The sequence below is a fragment of the Stylophora pistillata genome, chromosome 4, assembly GCF_964205215.1.
Source record: "Stylophora pistillata chromosome 4, jaStyPist1.2, whole genome shotgun sequence".
Lineage (NCBI taxonomy): Eukaryota > Metazoa > Cnidaria > Anthozoa > Scleractinia > Pocilloporidae > Stylophora > Stylophora pistillata.
The window spans coordinates 10,493,265-10,518,587 of NC_142522.1; the positions used below are offsets into that span (position 1 = coordinate 10,493,265).

General features: G+C 38.1%; 3 protein-coding genes and 1 long non-coding RNA gene across 7 annotated transcripts in view; 2 read left to right on the top strand and 2 right to left on the bottom strand.

Moving 5' to 3' along the window:
• LOC111345881 (phosphatidylinositol 4-kinase beta) lies at nucleotides 1-17,243 on the top strand. The gene is made up of 20 exons (XM_022953174.2): nucleotides 1-1,324; nucleotides 3,040-3,083; nucleotides 3,451-3,541; nucleotides 4,040-4,146; nucleotides 4,529-4,691; nucleotides 5,288-5,434; nucleotides 6,072-6,162; nucleotides 6,488-6,630; nucleotides 7,567-7,664; nucleotides 8,313-8,364; nucleotides 8,597-8,674; nucleotides 9,813-9,909; nucleotides 10,004-10,084; nucleotides 10,487-10,566; nucleotides 13,072-13,112; nucleotides 13,346-13,463; nucleotides 14,159-14,265; nucleotides 15,040-15,172; nucleotides 15,265-15,385; nucleotides 15,964-17,243. Exons 1-20 carry the CDS (start codon nucleotides 899-901, stop codon nucleotides 16,146-16,148), a joined length of 2,403 nt encoding a protein of 800 aa, XP_022808909.1. The 5' UTR covers nucleotides 1-898; the 3' UTR covers nucleotides 16,149-17,243.
• On the bottom strand, nucleotides 16,962-19,484 carry LOC148732445 (uncharacterized). The gene is made up of 2 exons (XR_015999894.1): nucleotides 19,345-19,484; nucleotides 16,962-17,853 (listed from the first exon to the last, which is right to left on the bottom strand). It is a non-coding gene; the product is annotated as an uncharacterized LOC148732445 (long non-coding RNA).
• LOC111345879 (uncharacterized) lies at nucleotides 18,154-25,106 on the top strand. Of its 3 annotated transcripts, none has more exons than XM_088756661.1 (4): nucleotides 18,154-18,969; nucleotides 19,101-20,059; nucleotides 20,440-20,622; nucleotides 24,436-25,106. In XM_088756661.1, the coding sequence occupies exons 1-4, from the start codon at nucleotides 18,541-18,543 to the stop codon at nucleotides 24,443-24,445; spliced, it is 1,581 nt and encodes a 526-aa protein (XP_088612787.1). In that variant the 5' UTR covers nucleotides 18,154-18,540; the 3' UTR covers nucleotides 24,446-25,106. The 3 variants fall into 3 exon arrangements, with proteins under 3 accessions (XP_088612787.1, XP_088612786.1, XP_088612784.1); XM_088756660.1 differs by lacking the exon at nucleotides 24,436-25,106 and adding an exon at nucleotides 21,893-22,713 and having other exon boundaries at nucleotides 18,327-18,969; nucleotides 19,101-20,050; XM_088756658.1 differs by lacking the exon at nucleotides 24,436-25,106 and adding an exon at nucleotides 21,893-22,713 and having other exon boundaries at nucleotides 18,328-18,969.
• Nucleotides 22,975-25,323, bottom strand: part of LOC148732446 (uncharacterized) — an 11,398-nt gene continuing 9,049 nt past the window's right edge. The window contains exons 12-15 of one of the 2 annotated variants that reach the window (XM_088756654.1): nucleotides 24,333-24,544; nucleotides 24,162-24,202; nucleotides 23,823-23,919; nucleotides 22,975-23,224 (exon numbers count right to left, since the gene is read on the bottom strand). In XM_088756654.1, coding sequence (XP_088612780.1) covers nucleotides 23,074-23,224; nucleotides 23,823-23,919; nucleotides 24,162-24,202; nucleotides 24,333-24,544 — 501 coding nt within the window. In that variant the 3' untranslated portion in view covers nucleotides 22,975-23,073. The remainder of the gene's footprint in view (nucleotides 23,225-23,822; nucleotides 23,920-24,161; nucleotides 24,203-24,332; nucleotides 24,545-25,323) is intronic. The other variant, XM_088756655.1, reaches the window with a different exon arrangement.

Sequence of the window (25,323 nt, forward strand, 5' to 3'; positions counted from 1 at the left end):
GTAATTATTAGCGGCAGCTGTTCGTCCTGCCTTACCATCCCGGCGAAGTTGCGCAGGGAGAAATCGCAGAATTTGTTCCCTGTGGCTAGGATATAAATAGGAGACAATAGCCACACGGTTTCCTTCTTTAGCAATGTTTTATTACCTAAGACGATAGGGTTTGCAAGGCAATGACCGGAGTATGGAGACATCGTAAATAGTACATGAACCGTACCAAGATCTGTCATTTGATTGAAAAGGAAACTTCGCTTCACTGAACCATTGGAAAAGTCGTGCTTTCCCGGCTAATCAGGACAGTTTTGCCAGCACGTGAAAGAAATCGATTTAAATCTTCGTTAGAGCTGTTACTCTGGAACCTTCTGGAGGAATAGTGACTTCTGTGAGTGAATTCCATTCCGCCCACTCCGACGACCCCAACATTAGCTTCACTTCCGATTTGATACTAGTAGCTCCGGTCGAATTTTTTCATGCAATAAGAATTTCTTTTGTCTGGTATTGACACTTTCGGCGTCGTGACTGGTACTAACAAAATAACCGCGCGGCGGAAAGAAGAGAGGAGCCTGTTTCACTTACATTGTGCTGGTTTATTGGTCGTCTTCGTTTTGAAAATTTCCAAAACATCAGTTTCGTGCCATCGTGACACGACAAATAAACTTTACAGAGAAAACGTGATATGTAATTTTGTTTCCCTTTCGCCACAACAAGTTCAAAGGTCTGGTTGTAAATAGAATCAAAACAAGTTGTGCATGATTTGCGGTTATTGGCCTATTGAGTCCATCTGTACAGAGTACTTTGAATTCCGTGCTCGAGCTCTAAATGTTACAGGAGCGCAATATAACGTTACAATTGGCCTTTCCGATATTTCATTCCCAGGGGTGAAGGATTTATTACTACGGTTATGACTGAAAGTGAATCATGTTGTACTTCACAACCAATTCCTTCCTCTCCCGATTCAAATCCTTTCAAGACTTGGCAAGATGTTGTTGGAGCTGACTCACAATCCAGTGAGACAATCATACCTGTAAACAATAACCCAAATGAAGAGGGAAACTCACTCCTTCCTAATGGTGATATGTATCATACGGAAATGGACTCACAATTAACAGAAAGTGAGATGCAACAAAGAACTAAAGATCTTCGAAAGCACCTGAGACTCGACCTAGCTGACTCAAACTCTGATTCAAACTCTAGCCTTCCACCACCAAAGAGTTCCTGGTTGTTGCGACTGTTTGAATCCAAGCTATTTGACATGTCAATAGCGATTGCATATTTATTCAACTCCAAAGAACCCGGAGTTCTGACATATCTTGGAAACAAATTATTTGTAAGTATTGTGAAGATTAGTATTGTGAGGTCAAAATGGATTGAAGTAACTTACAACAATCCTGTTTTTATATCTCAATTCAGCTACAGTGCATAATGTTGTTGTAATATTTAACTGTAATTATCTTGCATGCACAAATTTTAATAATCCTTTCATTTGTGAATAAATAGCCATACCAATAGTTACACCTGTTACAAACACTTACTGCAAAATTAGAGATAGAAGAAAAGTTTTTTAGACAAAACTATTTGTTTCTGAAGTAATTGAAAATGACAGTAGAATGTAGAACTTATGGGAAAGGAATTGAACTTAGATTGAAAAATTTAACGATATGATACAAAATAACCTTAAATTTATGTGAATTTCAGATTCAAGGGTTTTCTGACTTAGCTGTCCTCTTTATTCCTGATCACTCCTATAGTTGTTACATTTTATGAAAGAGCCCTGCAATTGATTGTCAATTTTCAGTTGAGTGTTAAAGTGCAAATGACATGAAAATTTTTTCTCTTGTTTCTTGTAGTTGGATATCTATAGAAAATGTTTCGAAGCCTTAAAAGTGCTGGAAAAATCTGAAAAGCATTGTTTTTGCTTTCAAAATACACGCAATTTGCCTTCAAATTTGTCCCAGTCATCATGCGGCCAAAATTGCACGTGATATCATAACGTGACATCACATTGTGTACCTCAATGGAACTTTCAGAAGAGTCAGACTCAAAGGAATCATTAGAATCACTGGACATCTTTGCCTTTCAATGCACTATCTATCGCTATCTATCTACTACGAAGTACTGTAGAATCCTCTTAGCGACAACAGACCTTTGTGGCAAAGGTACACAATGTGACATCACGAATAACTTCAACAGTGATAAACTAGGTGCCAGTCTCTGGGAGAAATTTGAAGGCAAATTGCGCGTATTTTGAAAGCGAAAAAAATGCTTTTTACATTTTTCCAGCACTTTGAAAGCTTCCAAACGTTTTCTATAGATATCCAAGTACAAGAAACGGGAGAAAAAAAATTCGTGTCATATGCACTTTAAAAGCAATCCAGGATTGCTTAGGTTTTTGCCATAACAAAAACTCCTTCCTCTCAATCAGCTAGTTGTAGAACTTAAACCATTTGCAGCTTAGTTATCATCAAGTAGTTTGTGTGTCTCTAGTTTGAGTTTGTTTTGGTTCATTTTGATATTTGACCTATGGCTGATTAGTCACGATTACTTAGGTTTTGGTTTTCATAAAATTCAATTAATATATGGGCTTTAAACTAAAGTTGCATTGTGTTGCTTCATGGGATGTGTGAAGATAGAGCATTACAAAATCTCTTATTAACAATAATCTCTTAACAATAATCTCTTATTAACCGGCAGTCTAAATCCCACTGGGATCAACGAATGCTTTTCATTCCACTAATTTATTCGTGTTTTTCTCATTGCCATGTTCCCACCAATAACGTAGCTCCATTTTCTGCCTTTAAAAGCACACACAACCCACAATTTCTCTATTCGCTCCGACGAAAGGCTAACGCTCGAAATGTCAGCTTTTGTAATCATTACAGTGGCCAATTTACCATTTCAACTTTGTTGATATATCCAAATTATTTTGTTACTCCCACCGATGCAGCCCCAAACAGTTTCTTTCAAAACTATCAGCCTTTATTCAATTGATGTTAACAAGTTGCAAGATAATATATTTTTAAAAGGGAATGTTTTTTCTTGTAGACCTTTGATGATGAAGATGTCAACTTTTATTTGCCTCAGCTTATGTAAGTTATTGCTGTTTAGTTTAATTCATGGTTATCACCCAATAACTGTTAATGATCTCTCTTAGCACCAAAGTTTCCCAAGGGTCAATTGTATAGTCAAGAAATTATAAAGGAGTACTAATTTTAGAAAGATTTATTTAGATATGAGTTTGGATTTTGAGTTAGCTCTGTGTGATTCTCTAATTTTCTCTTGACTCCCATGCATAGATTAACAATTGGGAAATTTATTGTGTATTAATTTATTGTGTGCTGCATTAACTTGCTGTAAGTTTCTTTTTACAGCAGTATTATATTACAGACAGTATACTCTATAATTACTTGACAGTGACTTCCCGTAATCTAATTCAGCTAAAATCTTATGTTTTAGTAACATGTATATCCATGTGGACGAAGTGTCAGAAGCCCTTCATAGATATTTGGTTGAAAGATGCAAAAGAAGCTTTGCCTTTGCTTTACAGGTATGCAAGATTCATTTTAAATAGTTCACACAGTTACAGTGCCTCAACTGAAACTCGGGCCACAAGCAAAAAAAAAATAACATGAAGGGCTTTTGTTTATGTGTAGTACTCAAACTCTGTGCATGCTTTACCAAACTGAATGCTAAGGCAATCACTCTTTTAGACAGCTTTGGTTGCCTTCATTTTCTTAATCAGTCAGCAACTGAATGCAGTTTATGAATCTTTCAATATGTATTCCAATAATCCATGAGCACGTAAAAGTACTGGAAGTCCAACAGTTCGATGGTGAAATGTAATCGGCATTATCATGGTGGAGGTCTAATGGCAGGCAACATAAAAATTGGGGTTTTGTTGTTTTGTCCACAACAATTAGTGGGTTGCACTAGGAATTATAGAAATTTATGGCATGAGTTTCAGTAAATGTACAGCAGAACTTGACAATTCAAGCATAGAAGAATGAGGGGTTTTACATAAATGAATCTCTTGAAATTCTTCCAGGCTTCATGGCTGTTGGAGGCTTACTGTGCCGATGGATGGCTCCCGTCAAAAGAATACGCCAGAGGTGTCAGGCTACTGCACATGATTTTGGATGAACTCAGACCAAGGTATGCATGCATTTCCTAGAATTCTCTACTATAGGGGTAGATTGAATCCTGGTTTAATAGTTTCATAATTTCTAACTGACAAATTGACCCTATGAATGTTGAGGGAATGGGATGAGTATTTTGCTGCTTCTGATGACAGTTTGTACAAATGTTCTTCCTTACATTGATACAGAATTAAAAGAATAGTAATAATAAAAAAAGAAGTGTCCATGTTCCAAGCATTCATACAAAGTTTTGATGTTAGATGACTGAAATTCAGTACAGTCTGAACAAAGAGCGAAAATGTTTTTCTTAACTACATTAAATGTTGACTAACCTGTTATATTTTATCTAGGTACATTTTAATTATTTAATATGTGTTTATCCATTTTATCTTTAACAGGTCACCCTTAAGTCCATGTGGAGTTTCTGGGTCTCACACTTTACCTTTGCCTGCTTCTCCAGGAGCCACAGGCATGACAATTACCACTCCAGCAAAGAAAACTCACCAGAGATCAAAATCAGATGCAACTGCTGCTATAACAGCTTCTACTCGTCTGATGCAAGTTAGTGATTGATAGCAAGGAAAATGAGAGTGAGAAGAAATGACTGAATCAATAAATAAATGAAATACATTGAATTTTATTACTGGCACTTTGACAAGGTGGATTTTCGTCGTCTGTTTTCAAGGTTGAATTGGAGTTAGAAGAGTTGAATTTTGTTGGGACAGGGAAACTTTTTAAAAGAGAACTTCCTTTAGTGTAGATGAGAACTAACTGCTAACTTAGCCCACATGAAGCAGCAGGCTTGAGATTGAAACCAAGACTGATGGGCTCATCAGTGTTTCATCCCTGCTTATACCTAAGAAATCAAAAACAACTTTATGCATGCATAAAATACTCTACAAAGCCACATTAGGAACTCACTTTGAGCCAAGAGTGATTCACATGTAATTTCTTCACAGTAATGCTTTTGAATCATTAATTAAGGTTGTGAGAATAACAGAAATGATCACCAACTTAAGAAGATTTGATTGTTGAAGGTATTCTCCTTTTCAGTACCAAAGGAAAGGTATCAAGAACAGTATGGAGATTACAGATACTGATGTTAGGCTGTGAAGGTTAAGTATTTGCAGATGTCTCACATCTTATCTTTTTTTCAGTCGAATGAGTATGAATCCCCAACTGGAGACCTGAGATATGGCCATGCATTTGACAGCCGCTGCGCCAAACACTCACCTGCAATATCTCCCAATGCCTCAAGTCCTCTTCTCTCTGAGCTAGATCGAACTCCAGATTGTGGGTGCCAGGTTAGACTTCTCTCTTTGTAGTCTTTTATCGTATAATACAATCATGCATGTTTCTCTCTGAGCTAGATCGAACTCCAGATTGTGGGTGCCAGGTTAGACTTCTCTCTTTGTAGTCTTTTATCGTATAATACAATCATGCATGTTTCTCTCTGAGCTAGATCGAACTCCAGATTGTGGGTGCCAGGTTAGACTTCTCTCTTTGTAGTCTTTTATCGTATAATACAATCATGCATGTTTTCCGTTTGCTTCTTTTGTTGTGTTGAAGTTTTCTGTAGAAGACTTAATGAAGGCAGGAATGTATTTTTGCTTAGTTACAAAAACTGATAAGTTGGCTTGAATTGATTTTCACGCAACTCACTTCCTGTTGTTTTGCAAAATATAAAATGCAGTGATAGCCAATTACAGAATCTTTGTCAGTTATCATTAGCCAGTATAATTTGGTCACTAACTGAAGAAGACGATTATAAAAAGATTATAAAGAGAGATAGGGCAGTCACACTGGAATGAATTTTCACTCACTTTTTCCTCCCGCGAAATAAGCTAATTAAATTCTATGCTTTTAAAAAGTATTACACAGTAGATAACCATCTGTTGATTTGTTTTCTTACATAGTTTTTTTTGTTGTTGTTGTTTTCAGTCTCCAAAGCTGGTAGCTCAAAGAGAGTTCATAAGTGCATTGATTGCTGTTGGAAAGAGGCTCACTTCTTTGCCAACAAAAGAACTTAAGAGTAAGTTTGCAGTGTGGTAACCATTCTTTTACCCCTTTAACCCCAGCAGTGACCAGCATGTAATTTCTCCTTACAGTAACACTGCCAGGTTGTTCATTGAGGTCATGAGAATTAAGGAAATGATCACTAACCTGAGAAGCTTTGATTGTGAAGCAAATTATCCTAGTCAGTATCAAAGGATCTATTGTCTCAATAAATCTAAATAAATGATAAGATAATCAATCTATAGAGAAGAGTACGGAGAACATGGATGTGGATATTAGGATGTAAAGAGTTAACTACAGTGTACTGACATGATTATTTTCCTACCTGACCCCTTCTGTAGCGTCAAGACTGTATGCAGAATTGTCACTCTTGAATCTGAACTTGCCAGCCAAAGTCAGCCTACCAGTTCACAGTGGAATTGGAGATCATTATGTTGTCAGAATACCACACACAGCAGCAGTGGTTCTTAACTCCAAAGATAAGGTTAGCCATCTTAGAGTGGGATACTTAGTGTTGAGCTAAGTGATGTTTCCTACCAGTACCTATAAAACTTAAAGGGAAAAAAAATGTCACATTTTTCAAGGAATTGCGAATTCCTTGTTCTGATTCAAAAAAATAAAGGAAAAGTTATAATTCCATAATTTTTTTTTGTACTTGTTTGGCAGTGTGTGCCCTTCTATCGCATCCTATTTAGGTTGAAATTTTCAACTCGTAGTGGTCATATTATAAAAAGCTTATGAGTAACCAAGTTTGGTTGTGCTGGATGGAAAAATATTTGGCTCTCAGTCATAAGGCAAGGACCTCGCTGTGCTCGGTTCATACATTATGACCTCGAGCCAAATGTTTTCCCATCTGTCCCTCCCGCTCAGTCAACAAGTGCATATTATTATATGGTAAGGTTGTGTTGTGGTAAATCTGAACATTCTGGTTTCTTTTTTTTTTTTTTTTTTTTTTTTTTCCCGTGAAAGCTGGAAAATTTAAAATAAACAGGTTTGGTCTGATTGCAATTCAATAAACTATTCACTGAACCTCACTTAGTGAGCCATACTGGGAAAGATTGCCCCTTGGTTGTTTTTGTATGGCCCTTGTGCTTTGTTAGGTAGAAGTTATCATTGTACAGTTCTCACAGTGAGGTAGATGTTAGTTGGCAGAACCCTGGATCAAATAGACTCAAGCCATTGGCAAGGCACCCTACTCTCTCTCTCTCTCTCTCTCTCTCTCAGGTCTGCCTCTTGCTAGTTGGGGTTCTTAGACACTATGTTTACATTCATTTACCATGTTTATTTCCCATTTATTTGAATTGAACAAATCTCGCAGATTTGTAAATGCATCAAATGCATCCCAAGAACTGTTATTATACCTGTAATTATTATTCTAAGAACACTATTGGTGTCCTAACATCTGTCTGTTATATTCCAGGCTCCATACATGATATATGTTGAGGTTTTGTGTACTTCAGGAAATGGAGATGATCCATTGCCAACAAAACAGTTCCAGCCTACATTACGACAAACAAGGTAACTCAGCAATAATTTCATTACATTTTACTTTGTAAACACAATAACCTTAAGTCTGGTGTAAGTACCATGTACATGTACATCCTTTTTTGTCTTTTTCCTTTCTTCCTTCTCACAATTTAATGAATTAATTAAAAAAATGAAATATAATTATAATTACTTTGTGTGTGAGGATATAGAATGGACTTTCCTTAGCCATCTACTGGTAAATAATTACTTTCATCCTCATTATATACTTCATGTGCACTACTGTTTTAGGAAAGCAAGAATGATGTCATACTATTTTACTATCAACAACAGTGTCATAACAATTTTATCATCTCCCATGACCACTCTGTGTGATGGATACTTTCATGATTGAACAGTTTGCAGAGCTCAACACTAACAGTAGCCAACTAACCACAGACTAGTAGAAATCCAGTTTTCGCTAGTGATTTTCGATTTCCACGAGCCAGTTTGGTTAGTGAAACAAACTGAAATTGTTGTAACGTCTAACTTGTCACTAACCACTTGGCTAGTAAGTTGAAAAGTTATTGTCGAGCCCTGGTTTGTTACAACTGTGGCACTTTCAGAGTCACTGAGAGTTCAGCTTCCCACCAGTAACACAAACTCCATATTGATTATATTCTTCAATTTTTTTTTCGGTAGGTCAGAAGAACATTTGCCAACTTACTGCCGGTCAGAAGTTCCCCAGTTTGCAGTGAGTAACTGATGAATCCTAGCTAGAACCTGTATTGAAGGTCTTTCAGTCTTAGAATCACATGAAATGATAACTGCTGTACCTGTTGTATTTGTCCATACTTGTTACTCCAATCATAGAGGAAACTGATCGGAAAATTAAGCATAGAAAGTCTCAAAAAAGGTACAAGAGAGGGGTTAACTATCTTCGTGAAAATTTAACAACAATTTCCTTTTCTTTGCTGGTTCAATAGATATCATCTGGTGGTGACTCAGATGATGAATGCTGGTCTACTGTGATTGAAGATAAGACAAATCAAGAAACAGTGGATGTAAGTTTCTATTTTTATTTATATTATGATATTAACAAGCTGAATTGCGCACGCATTCTGATTTCCTGCTTCTGATATTTTATAGGACAGACGCATAGAGTCACCATTAACAACATTTTGCTTTTGTTATCTTACAAAACGTATAGAGTTCGTGTTGTCGTGGGTCTGTTGAGAAAATTTAGAGATTTAGCATAACGTTTTCGTGAAACGCGAACGGCAAGAGTGACCACGTGACCTCGTTTTCCCCGCCACTTTTTCACGTGCGCCGGTTGCGCTTAGCCGTTTCTACTTGTTACGGGTTTGCCGTGTACGTGAGATTTTCTTCATTTTTTCTCACAAAGTAGAAGTTAATTGCCGGAAAAAGGGCACAAAAACTTTTCCTTGTAAGTCATACAAGGGCGCCTTCAAATCCACCATGACGTGAGCTCTCGCGGAGCTAAAGCAGCAAGGTTCACGCTATTTTGCGTGAAGCGTGAAAGGGCAAGCTGACGTTTGCCGTTTAACGTAAAACGCGGTTGCTAAATCTCTCTATTAGATCACAGATGACGTCAAGATGTGGTGAGAACATCAGTGCCATTTTTTTGTTGTTACCGCATTTTGATGTCATCTGTGATCTGTTACTAAACAAGCGCACGGCGACATGGAATCTATTTGTGTATGAGGTAATCCTTATTATTAAAAACTGGATCATAGGATAATGCAATTCAAGACTTTTTATTGGCTTGGCCATTATGGTATATGAGCCAATATACCATAATGCAATATCTGTACATTGTAACATCCGGTTTCTTCTTACAAAAGAAAGTCGAGAAGGTTGGTCTAATATCTTGGAGGCGTTTTTTTTAATAAAACAATTATTCCACGAGCGCTTGTTGGATATGGGATGATTATAGCCAACTCGGCGCTACGCGCCTCGTTGGCTATCTATCATCTCATATCCAACGCGCGCTCGTGGAATAATTGTTAGATATTGCATTGTGCATCCTCGTTTAAGTTTCGCCTACGATTAGCGCACGCATATGGAAAAAAGACAGCTTTTCGCCTATGATAAGGGAGCGTACGAATGCAGGTTCTCTCTTAAAGGGAGTTTATTCGCATACACTGCATGACATAACTACGTATCTGTTGCCATTTGCAGGGTCCGTTTGTTGCTGCAGGGGACATAAGACGAAGACTCTCAGAGTCCCTTAGTGCACCTCAAGCCTTGTTTAAGAGGGACCCTGAAGATCCTTCAGGTATCAAGTAGACAAATTATTTGAAAGTGCCCTTATTCGGCTATTCTCTCTCCCTCATTTGCTCATATGTTCTCATTTTTTGGTCTCGTTTCAGCCGCTGTCCTCAAGGAACCTTGGGAAGAAAAAGAGGCAAGGATTCGTGAGGCATCACCTTATGGTCACGTGCCTAACTGGAATATCCTCTTTAAAGTCAGTAGATACGCATGCGTTCTAGAACACGCTATTTTAGGCATGTGATATCATTCACGCTTTTTGTGATTTAAGCGGATATTTTAGGTGAAATTTATAATGGCAAGGGAAACAAATGGACAATTTCTTGGCGACTGTATCTCTCCCGTGGGAAGGAACCTAACAGGTTGAAATACTACTCGTTTTTTTGGACAAATTACCAGACAACATATGACATATAACGACCCTCCCAAATAGATTTAAACTAATTCAGACATAATCACGGGGCTTGAAAAATGAACAGGGATGTTATGAAACTCAAATTTACCGTTCAAAATCGAGTTAGTTTTTTTTTTTACTTGAATGAAGCGTGCGAATTCTTAGAAATTTTCTTGACTGTTACGTTCACAACTGTTACCGATGATCGTGAAATGTGGGGATGATCTTCGTCAAGAACTTCTAGCCTATCAACTGTTGCTGCAATTCCAGGTTAGTTGAACATCGTCCTCACTTGTTATGCAGTTGTGGTATTAGTTGAGTATCGTTTCTTATCCAATTCAAGAATTTCTGTTGGTGATTCAAGGGAGTGTTAGTGGCCATTGATCTTTAGTATGAAGACAAATGCAGTTGCAACACATCGTGAGAACATTGCAATTAAAGTGAACATGACTAAGAAAGGATTGCAGTGAATTTGAAACCACTTTACTCATTCAGGGTGTCAAGTTCCTATTTTTTCCTGTTTTTTGGCCTGCCTCCTATTTTCTCCTATTTTTTCATCAAATTACTAGTTTTTCCTAATTTTTTTTAGGGTTTTAGTTTTAATAGGTACACAGAAACATTTTGAAATATTTGAAATAAAATTGCAAATAAAATTGATAAATTCTACAAAAAACTGAAACTTCATGTCAAAAAAGACCAGTTTGAAGCCTTTATGAGTGATTTTCTTCTGAAACTAGGGCCCAGACTTTCTAAGTGCTTTTGATAACTTGCAAGGGATTCTGGGAGGTTAATTTGCATGTATGTGCATTTGCCATTTTGAAGTGGGGCTGCAATGCATTATGGATGTATGTCATGGTGCCTGTTAAATATTAAAGCATTGGGTTGTGGAACAGAGTTTCTCTTGGGAGTGTTAAGAGGATAGGACTCAAAGAAATCCTCCTATTTTTTTCCTATTTTGGGGTGAGAATTCCTATTTATTTCCTATTTTTTGGCCACTGTAATTCCTATTTTCCTATTTTCTAAGTGTCGTTTGTCACTTGACACCCTGCTCATTGAATCACGCATTAATGTCACAAGAATAAGTAATGGTAATTAAACTGGGCTGAAATCATACGCGTGATTTCAAAATCGAACGAGTACGCAGCGCGTGTTCCATTTGAAATCACAAGTATGATTTCAGACCAAAATTGCACGACACGAGGTTCAATTACCACTTTATTACATCCATTTTGAAATCGCCCAAATACAGGACTTGGTCAATTCAAATATTTTACTGATGCAGTACTGAGCCAGTTTTTAAATAAAAAGTGTAACCGGAAACGCTTTTACATCTTATTTTCTATGCAAAACAGAAAGACTGACGTCAAGTGTCAAAAACTCAGTCAAGCGTAAAATAATGCGATTTAGAGGAAAAAATGGTGCGATTTGTGAATAAATCGCACCAATTAGAGCCAATCAGATTACAGGGACCACCAGTGATTTCAAAATGGATGTAATAAAGGAAATAATCACCAAATAAAGTAGCTCTTATCCCTGTCAGCACCTTGGGAAATGTTTGGAGAACAATAGGAGAATATGCATACCGATGTTAGGGTGTAAAGAGTAAGAGTTACGAATGTTTAGAGAACAATAGGAAAATATGCATAACGATGTTAGGGTGTAAAGAGTAAGAGTTACGAATGTTTAGAGAACAATAGGAGAATATGCATAACGATGTTAGGGTGTAAAGAGTAAGAGTTACGAATGTTTGGAGAACAACAGGAGAATATGCATAACGATGTTAGGGTGTAAAGAGTAAGAGTTACGAATGTTTAGAGAACAATAGGAGAATATGCATACCGATGTTAGGGTGTAAAGAGTAAGAGTTACGAATGTTTGGAGAACAATAGGAGAATATGCATAACGATGTTAGGGTGTAAAGAGTAAGAGTTACGAATGTTTAGAGAACAATAGGAGAATATGCATACCGATGTTAGGGTGTAAAGAGTAAGAGTTACGAATGTTTGGAGAACAATAGGAGAATATGCATAACGATGTTAGGGTGTAAAGAGTAAGAGTTACGAATGTTTAGAGAACAATAGGAGAATATGCATACCGATGTTAGGGTGTAAAGAGTAAGAGTTACGAATGTTTAGAGAACAATAGGAAAATATGCATAACGATGTTAGGGTGTAAAGAGTAAGAGTTACGAATGTTTGGAGAACAATAGGAGAATATGCATAACGATGTAAGGGTGTAAAGAGTAAGAGTTACGAATGTTTAGAGAACAATAGGAGAATATGCATACCGATGTTAAGGTGTAAAGAGTAAGAGTTACGAATGTTTTAGAATCCCTGAGAAGGTTCCTTATCGAGTTGCCGAGGACCTGAAGAGTAGAGTTTCCAAAGCGGGTGTTTAAGTAGCGCAATGGAAGGTGTTCGCTTTTTGCATCTCCTGGTATACTGACGGTCGTCGGTATTAATTTATCAAGGGGTGAAAAATATCATTGAATCATTCGCTCTGACGCAGGGCTAACACCCAAAGCGTCAGCTTTTAAACTCTTTACGTTGTCCAATTTACATTATCAACACAGTCGATAGAACCCAATTATCTTATCATTTAATCAGCCTAGCTTAGAAAAATATCTGAGTTAGAATTGTTGAGAATGTTGTAAACTCTACGCGCAATAGAGCAATTGGGGTGTAATATTAAACACTTGCACAGTGTTGGAATTTAGTTGCAAAATTAAGTGTTCACTTCCCACAATAAGAGTGCAATTTTTGCTCCCAACTGCAGGCCATTTGGAAACAGGAAAGAGTCCCCCTTCGCCTTCGACCGTAAGTAGAACATCACAACATTCATGAAAACAGCCCTAGTTTCTTACATGTTAACGTCGTTACCTCTGAGCTCTGAATGTTGTTTCTCCTAGCTAGTCTGCATATGATGACTCTTCTACCCAATTGACTAGATGCTGTGCCCTTGTCACGTCACGCAACATTTACGTTACATTATCTATCCAAGGATAGCGTGATACCTTAAATAAAAACAACTACCTGCTTTTCAATATTAGGTTCGCTGTTATGGTGACCTCAAGTGACAGTGGGCTCATTGAACCTGTAGTGAATGCCGTGTCACTCCATCAGATCAAGAAAAACAGTCAGATGTCTCTCTTGAAATACTTTATCAAGGTACATGATACTCATAGGCTTACGCAATTACGAATTAAGAAATCTTATGTTTCAAAGTTGAATCCTGGGCTCACACTTTAAACATTTTATGATGCTACTTTCTCTCGCGATCCAGCTCGTCCAATTCAATTCCACCGAAACATGGTCTGTCAAGGAAATAATTGAGTAATCGTGGCTGAAAAAATTGCTTTTGAATTGGAAACGCAAAAATTTGTATGGTTCTATGGGCTTTAGAAAAAAACATCTTAATGTAGAGAGGAAAAGAAAAGTTTCCCATCGTAGTATCACGTCAAGATTGAGAGTTCTAAATTCTTGAAAATTTAGGCTAGCAAACGCATCAATAAAGGTTTATGTTGAAAGTTTTTCCTTACTGTACATCATAAGTTTTCTTTCAAGGCAAGTGCTTTTGTTGAAAAGAAAGTATTTGCTATATCATTTTTTACAAGAGTCGAAGTCATCTACTCTGGTAAATTTCTTCCCGGACAAGTATTCTCTCACGCCGCTTAAAAAATGACACGTTAGTTGGTAGACAAAGGAAAGAGCTCTCTTGTTTAGCAATTCAGTTTTTTTTTTTTTTTAAGGAAAATTCATTGAAGACAACTCGCGAGTGTAACTGCTGATTTATTATTCCCTTTAGATTTGGTTCGTTGTGTTTGTACAGATGTTTTAATAGTACATTCATTTCCCGTTTATAGGAGCACGGAGAAGTGAACTCGGAAGAGTTCCTTAACGCTCAACGAAATTTTGTCCAAAGCTGTGCTGCTTACTGTTTGATCTGTTACTTCATGCAAGTCAAGGACAGGTGATAAAAATATGTTTTTGACTCTTGATAATAACTTTTGCTCAGGTTGTGAAAACCGTCAATCACTACTACCGACAGCGGTCCATCTCAGGGCTTTACTCACCGCGAGGATCAGACTACATCTACATTATGACATACCCCCCCTGCCCTGCCCCCCCTTCCCCCGATTCAAAGCATTGACACACAACTAAGTCAACACACAACCAGGAATGATTAGCATCCGATTTGAGGAGCGGTGTCCCGATGTAATTTGGAATGCTAGATGCATTAAATCTTCATCAAACACCAGTGCGAATATTTTGGCAAATTTAGGGCTGTCTTCTAACAGAGCGCGGGTGCCACATGTACAGGCGACTATTTTTTTTTTAGTGACTCATAAAACTTTGCTTCTTTGAAAGATTTTAACAGCTGAGTATCCCAGATTATAGACTTCGAGCAGTTCCTCCTTTTCGGCGAAGTCCTTCGCGCGAGTAAAACAAAACACGTTACAGGAGCTCCACGAGTGAGGTGCTAAGAGCTTCCCACGGCGCGCTAACATCACTCTTTTTCATTGTTTTTTGTTTTGTTTTGTTTTGTTTTTTTTTTGACTCGCGCGACGTACTTCGCCGGAAAGGAGGAACTGCTCGTAGTCTACCCAGATTTCTGAGACCAGCACCATTAGGCACCAGATGATTCTTCCATATCTTTAGTGTTGATCATAGTTACAATTCGGGCTCTTTGTAGAGAGAACTGTCTCTTAAAAGTTGAATGACTTAAAGTTTGTTTATTTTTTAGACACAATGGCAACATTTTACTGGATGGAGAAGGCCACATTATTCATATCGACTTTGGCTTCATCCTTTCGTGTTCTCCTCGAAACTTAGGTTTCGAAAGTTCTCCCTTTAAACTAACGCACGAATTTGTAGAGGTAACATCGTTTTGTCCTTCTCATCTCTCACTGCATGTATTTTTTTTAATAATTTTGCACTGTGTAAGACACGATTTCTGTTCCATTTGAAGGTAATGGGTGGAATTGACAGTGACATGTACAACTACTTCAAAATTCTGATGCTTCAAGGCTTCCTGGCCGCGCGAAAGAACATGGACAAATGTCTTCAGATAGTGGAGATCATGCAAACAGGTACTCATTTGGGTTTGTCCCTTTTCTCATAAGAATACGAGCGCCAGAGTTCATATACAGCTTTTGAATTCTTGATAAAGAATCAGAAGGTCGAAACTAATTTAAACGACCTGGAAAAAATATTGAAAACCGATGGAGATGAAGTCTTGACAAACTAGAGAGAATTCTGGAGATTTTTTTCAAGGTGTGAGAAGTGTTTCATTCCAGGTTGAGATATTTGTCGGGCAAATGAATTCTACCCAAATTAATTCTATAAAGAATTTTCATAAGGGCTCTAATTTGCATTGTTGGGGCAAACCCTCAGTATCTGCTATTTGCTCAGCACATGTAATTGTGTTCATTAGGAAAATGATAATACTGATTGGTTTTGAAAAATTCAAGAAATAATCGTGAATTTCCTTCTGAGATTCTGTTGGTATAAGTTAAGAAAGTATAATTCCTCATCGCATAGGTTTGGAAAACATAGCTGCCGACGGGGAATATATGTTAAATTTGTCGGCCCTTCTTAGGAGAGAAGCCTTGTACAGTCTATAGTCTAATTCTGATTTCCTTTTCGTTTTATTGTACTCACTCGACAGGTTCACAGCTTCCATGTTTTAACCGAGGCTCGTCCACAGTCCGCGCCATGAGAGAAAGATTTCACATGAACTTAACAGAGGAACAGCTGGACACGTTTATTAATGAATTAGTTGAGACCAGCATGCACTCACTGACCACTAAACTTTACGACGGCTTCCAATACCTCACAAATGGCATTCTTTGACACGAGACTGTCCCTGCAGACAAGTCGGCTGACACCTAATATGGTCAAGGAAGTGGACAGTTTACACTGAACGGGAAATACCCCACCCGGATAAAGCGTTCACCAGTTCTTTAAGTCAAGTTTTTGAATGCACAAGATACAGAATGTACCACGCCAGAGAAGGCTTCGAGAATTTTTAAACACTTCCACATTTGAAGGAAAGTGTAGCAACTTAGATGTGTCGGTTAACATTGGGGGTGCATTCGACTGATCATGCTGAAAATGCGGACGGGCTTGCATTCATGTATTTTTTACACTTGAAAGGAACACTTAGGTACCCAATATGATTAAAGAGGATACCATTTGTTTTTGTTTCTTTTTGGAGAAAAATTTACAGGACAACGAATTGGATCGATCAGCACCAAGAACTTTTACTAAGAAAACCATAATTTCTCGGTTATTGAACTAATGTTGTAGATGAAGCTCAAATCGGCTTTGTGCTCCCTCAACGTGTTTGTAAGGTTGGTAATTGTGATGTTGTTTCCACAGATTGTGAATCGGATATTGTCTTTAAATCCTGTACGAAATTTAAAAAATATTATTGAAGTATTTTAAAAAGAACGAATTTAATGACTGAGAAGAAACAGGAACATTTTGGGGCTAACAATGACAACCTTTTTGGGTGGTTAGTTCCAATCGGCACCACGATTTACTCTGAAAAGAAAATGAAACAAGATACATCGACTAGTAGCAAAATACTCGTAACATCTCATTGTTAAAACTAGACATCTAGTTTCCGTGTTTTCAAAGCGCTGTAAATCGTTACTTCGAGAATTATGGATAAGGTTTTATTTTCTGATTATTTTTCAAAAATGATACACTCTTCACTTTGACAATCTTCTATGAACCTCAGAATGAAACACGACGTGATGTGACTAGGCTCTTGAGGAACGCACCAAGTTTAACCCTGATAGTTTCACTAAAAACTTTTAAATTATTACTATTTGATTGGTAGCACCTGTCTTGGCTTCGTTCTTTTGTAATGTCAAAGAAACTATTGATTACAATTTTGATATTTTTAACAATTTTGTTTAATAAAAGGAGCTGTTCTTGTTCGCTTTTTCCCACTGTCTATCTTTGAAGTTAACGAATTGCTCTAGTCTCCTTTTCAGGACTGAAACGCGAGCGAATCGATCCATTTGGGGCCAGAGTTCAAGAACACAGCAGTCAAACGTCGGGCATGCGCAATGGGATCAATTATTGCTGGCCGCGCGTCAATTTCCCGCGCAGAATTTCAAAGGAAAATGCAAGAAGCTACCGCTGTCTTCCAAAAAAATCGAAAGAAAATTGAAACGCTTATAGAAATTTGTAAAAGTAAACAAACATAGGGAAAAGGAAAACTTGGGACATTTCGAACACAAAGGTCATTCAAGTACGGGTAGCATGTTGATTTACCATTCTGTTTTGAAAAATGTTATGCGGATTTAAAACACCTTATCACGCCTTGACTCGCTGGCTTGTGTGGTTCTTCTTAATTCATGTGAGACAACTTGGTTTTCACTGCTTGGTTTTGACTGCCATCATGTCATAACGTGTCCCAAGTCATTACAACAATCACGCATGCGCAGACATTCAGTGGACTTGGACGAACTTACTGTGAGTTAGAAGTCCTTCACAAGAGAACGGTGGATAGCAAGAATTGAACTTGATGTATGTCTTTCAGCAGCTGTACATTAAATTAAATTGAAAATATATGTCAGTTGCGAGCAAATTTGGTTCTACCTAACTAAAGATAAAAAGAAAACTTGTCAAGTAAAGAAATTATCTACGCAGAAGAGCTGAAATTAAAGACCGCTGCAGATCATTTTTTTTTTTTTTTAACGTATTTTTAAAATATTTCATCCGCAGGTCAAGACATGATTTATTTCGATAAAGGACCAGTTCTACTTTATTGATTTATTTCCTGGGGCAAGAGTGAGGTGATTTGGGGGATCACGTGGTTTTTATGGGGAAAGGACATGAAGGAGGGGATCAGTCGTCGCCAACAAAGTACAATGGGACGACTCTGAACAATTGACTGCCAATTAACTGCCAATAAAGGGGCATCAAAAGAGCCTTATGGGGGAATCAGGTAAATTTTATCGTGACACAAACAAAATCATCTAACTCCCTTTCCCCTTCCCCAAACGATAGATGATGACCGGTCACTAATAGGTTAGAAAAAAAGTAAGCTTAATCAGGACTAAAATTTGCTTACATATTAACGTCTCGTGATTGACTGTTGAAAGGCAAGCAAAGGACAGCTTTTCTTGACTGGTAACTACTGGGACTAAGGAGGAATGGGCCCTTCGCGACCGGGACTGGAAACCATTCTTTAAAAACGAACACTTCCGCCTAACTTCCGCCTAAAAAAATGGCTCGGAATCGATACGAAGTGAAACTGTTAGAGCAGATTAGCGGGTTTGCAGATGATTTAAGAGAAACTTTTGTCAGCGAACGAACCAAATATGAGGTTGAAAAAAGGCTAGAAAGTGAAGTGACTGAAGCTGATCAACTTGTTATCAAGTCAAATGCTTGGAAAGAGGAGAAAAGATTTGGTTTTACCCTGGACGGAAAGAAGCTGTGCCTTGAATACCTTACAACGGCTTCATGTCAACCTCCAGAGGGATTCTGTGCGCTGTGGCACATTTGTAAAGGTTTTATCCAAGGAGATTGCGATGGAGGATGTGGCCGATCTCATGACTTTCACGACAGGGAAAACCAGGCAAAAACGGAAGAGGTTGGACTTAAAAGTTTGGCGAATGAATTGATCAAGAACATCGTTGCTTACCGACTGCCTCAGGTTTGCGGCCTTCATTCTATCCCTGTAATTTGCTTTAATTCATAAACCAATGAAAAAAGTGCTATTTCCGCATACTATATGTTCATCCACGTCACGATACCTAAACTTCATACTCTATTTTGTTTACTCAGGTTTGCCTTTTATACCAGAATGGTAAATGCATCGATCCCGACGAATGTCCTTTCCTTCACATTTGCGTTAACGCATTGACAAATATCTCATGTGAATGCGCGTTATCACACTGCTTCACCGATAGACGAAGCGGGAGTATTCTGAAAAGATATAGTCTTAGCCCGTCTATATGGTTTAAATCAGAGAGACTAATTGAGTTCGTGCGCTGTAATATTATTATACCGATAGAACAAGTAGCTATACCTGCTAGAGGGTCCGACGCTCTCCTATTGTCCCAGAAAGAAATATTGTCTACTAGCGGTTGTGTAGTTCCTGATGTACAAGATCACACAAGAAAACTTGCAGCGCTTGCATTAGATGACGCAAGAGCCAGCTGTCAAAATCCGAGTTGTAGCATGAAACCGTCCGTTTGTAGAACTGGAATGAGGTCTCCTCTCGTTTACCATAACAGTGTAGACAGAAGAAGATCTTTAGGGTGTTCATCGACCTTGTATGACTTAAATAACAACCTCGATTATGGTAGAGAAATATTTCCAAACTCGAATAATGCTGGCCAGAAAAGGGCAGGACCTCCTCAAGCGCATCACTGTCAACAAGAATCACATCTAAGCATGCCTTCGACTGATTCCAAGATTCTAGGTCTTTGTCAAACTTTTGCAACAAGTGACGACTTGGACAGGGCTTTGAGAGCAAGTCTATGCCCTGACTCTACAAAAAAAGTGGATAGTTCATATCCGGTATGTCACACGACACAAGTCGAGTCAACGGAGTCGGTATTGAACGACAAAAAATCAACTCCAGAGTTAAACGCCTCACTGGGTGATGCACTCATGCGTTCCACGCTAAAAAGTAAAAAGAAACAGATATACAAAAGAAGAAAAAAACAGACAGTGCATTCATCTCAAGGATATCAGAGGTCAGGAGCTAGCGACAAGCGAGAACAAAAACGGTACAGGAAGTATGTTATTTGCTTCAGTTATTAAAGCTCATTAAGTTTAATCCATTGAAAGTGTTTTTTCTTTTCCAAACATCCCTCTAAAAGCACCTCAAAAAGATGAGGCGAGCCCATTATGATAACAACTAAGTAAACGAGCAATGATCCTTTGCCTCCAAATATGATCAAATGTGTGGAAAAGAACCCTTAGGTAAACCAGCTCCAAATAGCCCTCCCACCGATTCAATCTGTCGACTTCAACACTCGATCGAAATATTGAACACTGTCTGGCCTGAAAATATGCTTGCTTTGTATACTAACACCCTTATGCAGTATACATAAATGCTGACAAATGCACGACAATGCGCAATGGCTAACAATAGTCCTTTCTTATTATTTTCGAGGTCATTACCAAAACATGGGTTTTCTCCAGAGTCCTACCAGAGCTATACACGTGTCCCTTTGGAGCCAAATTCCAGTGAATTTCAAAAAGTGGAGCGCTTGTTCAGAGAGAGTATGAAAGAAGACAAGGTCATTGTCAGTGTAGAACGAGTGGAAAATCCGTTTATGTGGGAGACGTTTTGTAGGTAAATAGCAATAGTATTTATTTCCACCGGACAGCGTGACATGCCCCCCAAGTTCTGATTGTTAATTCTCCCCTCTAGTTGCTATATATTTTCCTTGTGAGTTAGTTACGAGAATTTGGTGTTTGATCATGATAACAACTTGCACCTGATAAGTCTGAGTATTCTCATGACCTGTTTGCTGGATAATGTGTGGATATTGTAAGGAGAAGTTCCTTTTTAATCACTTCTGAGAGTTAAAGGGTTAAAAAGAAAAAAGACGCTTTTGTGAGACCCTGTGAACAAGAAAGACACCCCCAAATATTCAATAACATTAAGGTGGCTCCGCACTTACAGTACAAATTTTTATATTTCAACTCTAACGAAAAATAAATATATCTTTTTAGACGTTTTGTTGTGTAGTATCGCTGAGTATTTTTACGAGTTGTGCCGTATTTTGACGAGCCCGTTGGGCGAGTCAAAATAAAAATAACGAGTAAAAATACTCAGCGATACTACACAACAAAACGTCTAATGAGTTATTTATTATCCAACACGCCAAACTGTTATTTCAGTGCGGGCGAATTTCGCGAATGTTTATTTACGGGGAGTGCGTGACAGAAGTATGCGAAGCGGACGGAATTGGCGCGTTGTTGTGCTGTTGTTTCTATTTTCTTCATTAAATGAAGAAATTTTCTGGTCGTCAAGCTGCTTTTCTTCCTTCGATTCATCTAATGAATTTGGATCTATATTTGACAGCCATTCTGACTCTTCGTCGTCGGAAATATGATTCAAATTGTCCGCCATTTGTTATCAGTTTTTCTTAACTACAATCCAATTGTGATATTTGTACTCGTCTATGGCGTTATTTGTACTCGTCTAGGTGTAGTTGGATAATAAATCTCGATATTCTTATTGCAAAAAATAGGGATAATCTGACTCTTTCAGCGAGAGGCACCTAAAACTGAAATAAAAATTTGCTTCTTAGAGGCTATAGTGTTGCGAGAAAAACCCTGTATGTCAAAACGAAAATGATTTCAACTTGTTGAGAAAATAACTTGGCTGTGTTTTAATACCATTTTTTGAGGAAAGAAACGAAAAAAGTAAAGGTGCGGAAGCAATGGTTCGTCAAAGAATGGGTGTTAAAATAAAAACAAACAAACAAGCAAATAAACCATTTGAGCCACCTTGGTGAAGTTCACCTCACTAATGAAGTTTACTGGTTGTTGTAAAAACGCTACGCTCTCTATTTAGTTGTTGTATTCATTTCCCTGTTAAATCAATTTTAATGAAGGAAGAGAGATCACATGGAAGATTTGGGCTTCGTAAATGAAAGACAGTTGTTTCACGGGACCAGTCCAAACTACGTCGAAGCCATCTGCAAACAAAACTTCGACCCACGCCTTTTCGGAAAGAAGGGAGGAACCAAGTACGGCGAAGGAAGCTACTTTGCAGTCAAGGCTTCTTATAGCCATTGCTATACGGATAAAGATTCTAGTTTATCTCACTTTATGTTCCTAGCGAGAGTTTTAGTTGGTTCCTATGCTAAAGGCAGATCTAAATACCGAAGACCTCCACTGAAGGATCCTTCAAATCCTGCCAGTGATCTGTACGACTCTTGTGTGGACAATGAATTCAGTCCAACGATTTTCGTGGTCTTCAGTACCGATCAGATCTATCCTGAGTATGTTATTGAGTATTTACAACTGGAGCATGGCCTACTACGAGAAACTTCGGTGTGATGTATTGTTAACAATCGGCATGAATATCTATGTCCGTAGAATTTTTACTGACGTATTGGGTGCCATAACCCGCTTTTCTATCCTTTAAATTTGATTTTTAAACATGGTTTCGGGTCCGTTAATTTACGGGACTTTCCAGAAACGGGCCTCTGTACTCCTTCTGCATGTTGGGTCTAGCTTCCAATTAACAACATTTAATTTTGATGCTCAAAAGGAAGGTTAGACTCAAATAGTTGAAGCACGACATTTTGAACTTAAAAGTTGTTCAAGCTTCCATAGTTACTTGTGAGGAATCCTATTGATATTCCTGTCACAAAATGAACTGCAGTTGAATTATTCAGTATTCACAAATAAAGTTTTAGATTTAAATATACTTGAAAAGATTAGAATTTATGTTTTATATCATGAAATTTGGAGACCATGAATGTACTGCTGACAAATCTTTTTTTTCAGCGTTACTTTGATGTGGCCGGTAGGAAACGTTACATAGTTTTTCTAAAGAAATTGCAAATATTTATAGAACTTACTTATTCTATTTGTTAACTTCACGTAGCAATGGATGGCCTATCTCATCGCGGGATTCACTGTAGCTCAGTGTCGGAATCCGAAGGTCTAGGGCTCCATCCTTCATGGGGACTTTAACTTCTCCCTTTTTTTTATTTCACAATCTTTTTTTTTTTTTCTAATTACACAAATTTAGAACTTCTCGATATTTTAAAGCGGAGGTGCTAAGCTAGAGATTTTCGGCACTGGTGTCTTCGATTTTGTTTGGATCAAAGTAAGGCGCGTCTCTTGTCATCATTTCTTCAAGGGTGGATATCAACTGTTCAAATGTCGGTCGATCGTCAGGATCCTCCCTCCAGCAGTCTGACATAAAAGAATATCTAAATAGTGTTAAAAAAAAAAAAAAAGTGAGTGTTTGTTTGTAATTCACAACTTCCCCGTAAGAAGATATAAGTAGACATTGAGACGTACACCTTTCATTTTATTGGTCCTTAGTAAAAACCGTGAAATTTTTATCTAGCATATCCGTTTTAATGATTGCTTCTTATAACCGCACATGTCGAAGCAGTCCGACCACAGTTAGTAAACTGGGACGGTCTGATTGAAATAACGCAGCACAAAATTCTCCTTCCTTGGGGGTTTTAAATGAATAAAATACCAGTTTGATTGAGTTATGTGGAGAAAATAATCCATAGTTTCTAAGGGTCTGAAACTGAGGGCCGCGCTGCTTCTCCGAGAATTACCGTCTTCTCCACCAGACATGGCGAAATCAAAATGATGGGGTAACATTCGATGGCTTTTCGTAACTTGTATTTATGTCATTCTCGTTTAAAGCTTTTCGTTACACCCGAAATGGTCCCACAGCTTCCCTCCCTTTAGCCTGCGAAGCTAAGGGCTTATAAGAGAATTTGAAACCACAAAAGTTTATTTAAATTGCAAAGCACTTAGAAGTCTGGGAAGATTACTGAGCCGACTTACAGTTCTTCAGAACAAGAGTTTGGTTTCTCCAAACGGTGTCCCCCTTTGAGAAGAACAAACAAGTCTTTGTTTTCAACCCCAGGGTACGGAGTGTCTCCTATAACGGGGTAAAAAGGAAACGTTTTGACATGGAGACACTCGATTGATAAATAAAAACACAGGAAGTTATGTTTTTTTGTGATTTTACGTAGTATAAAATGGTTAAGAACCTAAACTTTGAAGAACAACTTAAGATAAAGGCTAGACTCTGGCCCTTCCTCGGACGGAGTCGAACTCTTTCGACCACAAAAAACAACAAATACAATAACCAACTACAAAAACATTCAGTTGCTCGCTTACCTAATGTTGCTAATTCCCACACAAAAACTCCATAAGACCATCTGAAAAAAATTTAAAATAAATTAGTGGACGAAACATCGAAGGATGCGCCGAATTAAAGTGGAGAGGTAATAGTTCGCTATTTTATAGTTGAGGTATGCACACCGTAGAAAAGATCTGTTGTGAACTTACACATCGCTTTTGGAGGTGAACGTATTGGTCGAGATGACCTCAGGTGCCATCCATCTCACAGGTACTTTCTTCGTGTTTTTAATTTCGTATATATCATTTGCAGTTTGACGTAGCAGGCCAAAGTCAGCAATCTTTACTACTCTACCCTCTCCAAGAAGAATGTTGCGGGCAGCCAGATCACGATGAACGAATCCTCGACTGGCCAAGTAATTCTATGACAAAAAAAAAAAAAAAAAACATTCTACCTCAGAAACCAGCCTTAAAGTGTTTTACGCAAGCTGTACTTCGCTTGCATGAGGTAATATTTAGAATCCGTCACCTGGATTGAGTAATAGAGAGATTTAGCATTGCGTTTACGTGAAACGGCAAACGTCAGCTTGCCCTTTCACGTTTCACGCAAAATAGCGTGAACCTTGCTGCTTTAACCTCGCGTGAGCTCATGTCATGGTAGATTTGAAGGCGCCCTTGTGTGGGTCACAAGGAATAGCTTTGGTGCCCTTTTTTTCGGCAGTTAACTTCTATTCTGTGAAAGAAAAAGTAAAGAAAATCTTACACACCCGGTAAACGCGAGACTGGTTACTTTTACGTTGAAACAGCAGAGCGCTTACGGCAAACGAGAAAAAATGGCGGGAAAAACAAGGTCACGTGGTGACTCTTACCGTACACGTTTCAGGTAAACACGGTGCTAAATCTCTCTAATGAACTGGAATCTCACGCGACATCACTGTAACCACTTGTATAATTATCTTATAGATAAATCTGAGTTAATGTTTATTCATTTGTTCATTTTTCGACATGCTTGAGATGGACGGTAACAGAACACACACAATCTGTGTGACGTTGCCTTCGGATTTATCTGATGGGTTGCTGTTAGAAGCAAGACGTCAGCGTCAGGTTAACTTCATAGTACTTTGCTGCCTGCGTGGACCTGTATGTTTTATATGAACTAAATAAACCTCTGTGAATGAAAACAGGTACCCCATCGTGAAAA

Coding starts and splice junctions, on each gene's coding strand:
- LOC111345879 (XM_088756658.1), top strand. CDS start 18,541: ATGGCTCGGAATCGATACGAAGTGAAACTGTTAGAGCAGATTAGCGGG. Junction 18,970..19,100: donor TTGCTTACCGACTGCCTCAG/GTTTGCGGCCTT, acceptor TTGTTTACTCAG/GTTTGCCTTTTATACCAGAA. Junction 20,623..21,892: donor ATGTGGGAGACGTTTTGTAG/GTAAATAGCAAT, acceptor ATTTTAATGAAG/GAAGAGAGATCACATGGAAG.
- LOC111345881 (XM_022953174.2), top strand. CDS start 899: ATGACTGAAAGTGAATCATGTTGTACTTCACAACCAATTCCTTCCTCT. Junction 6,163..6,487: donor GCCAACAAAAGAACTTAAGA/GTAAGTTTGCAG, acceptor CCCCTTCTGTAG/CGTCAAGACTGTATGCAGAA. Junction 15,173..15,264: donor TAACGCACGAATTTGTAGAG/GTAACATCGTTT, acceptor TTCCATTTGAAG/GTAATGGGTGGAATTGACAG.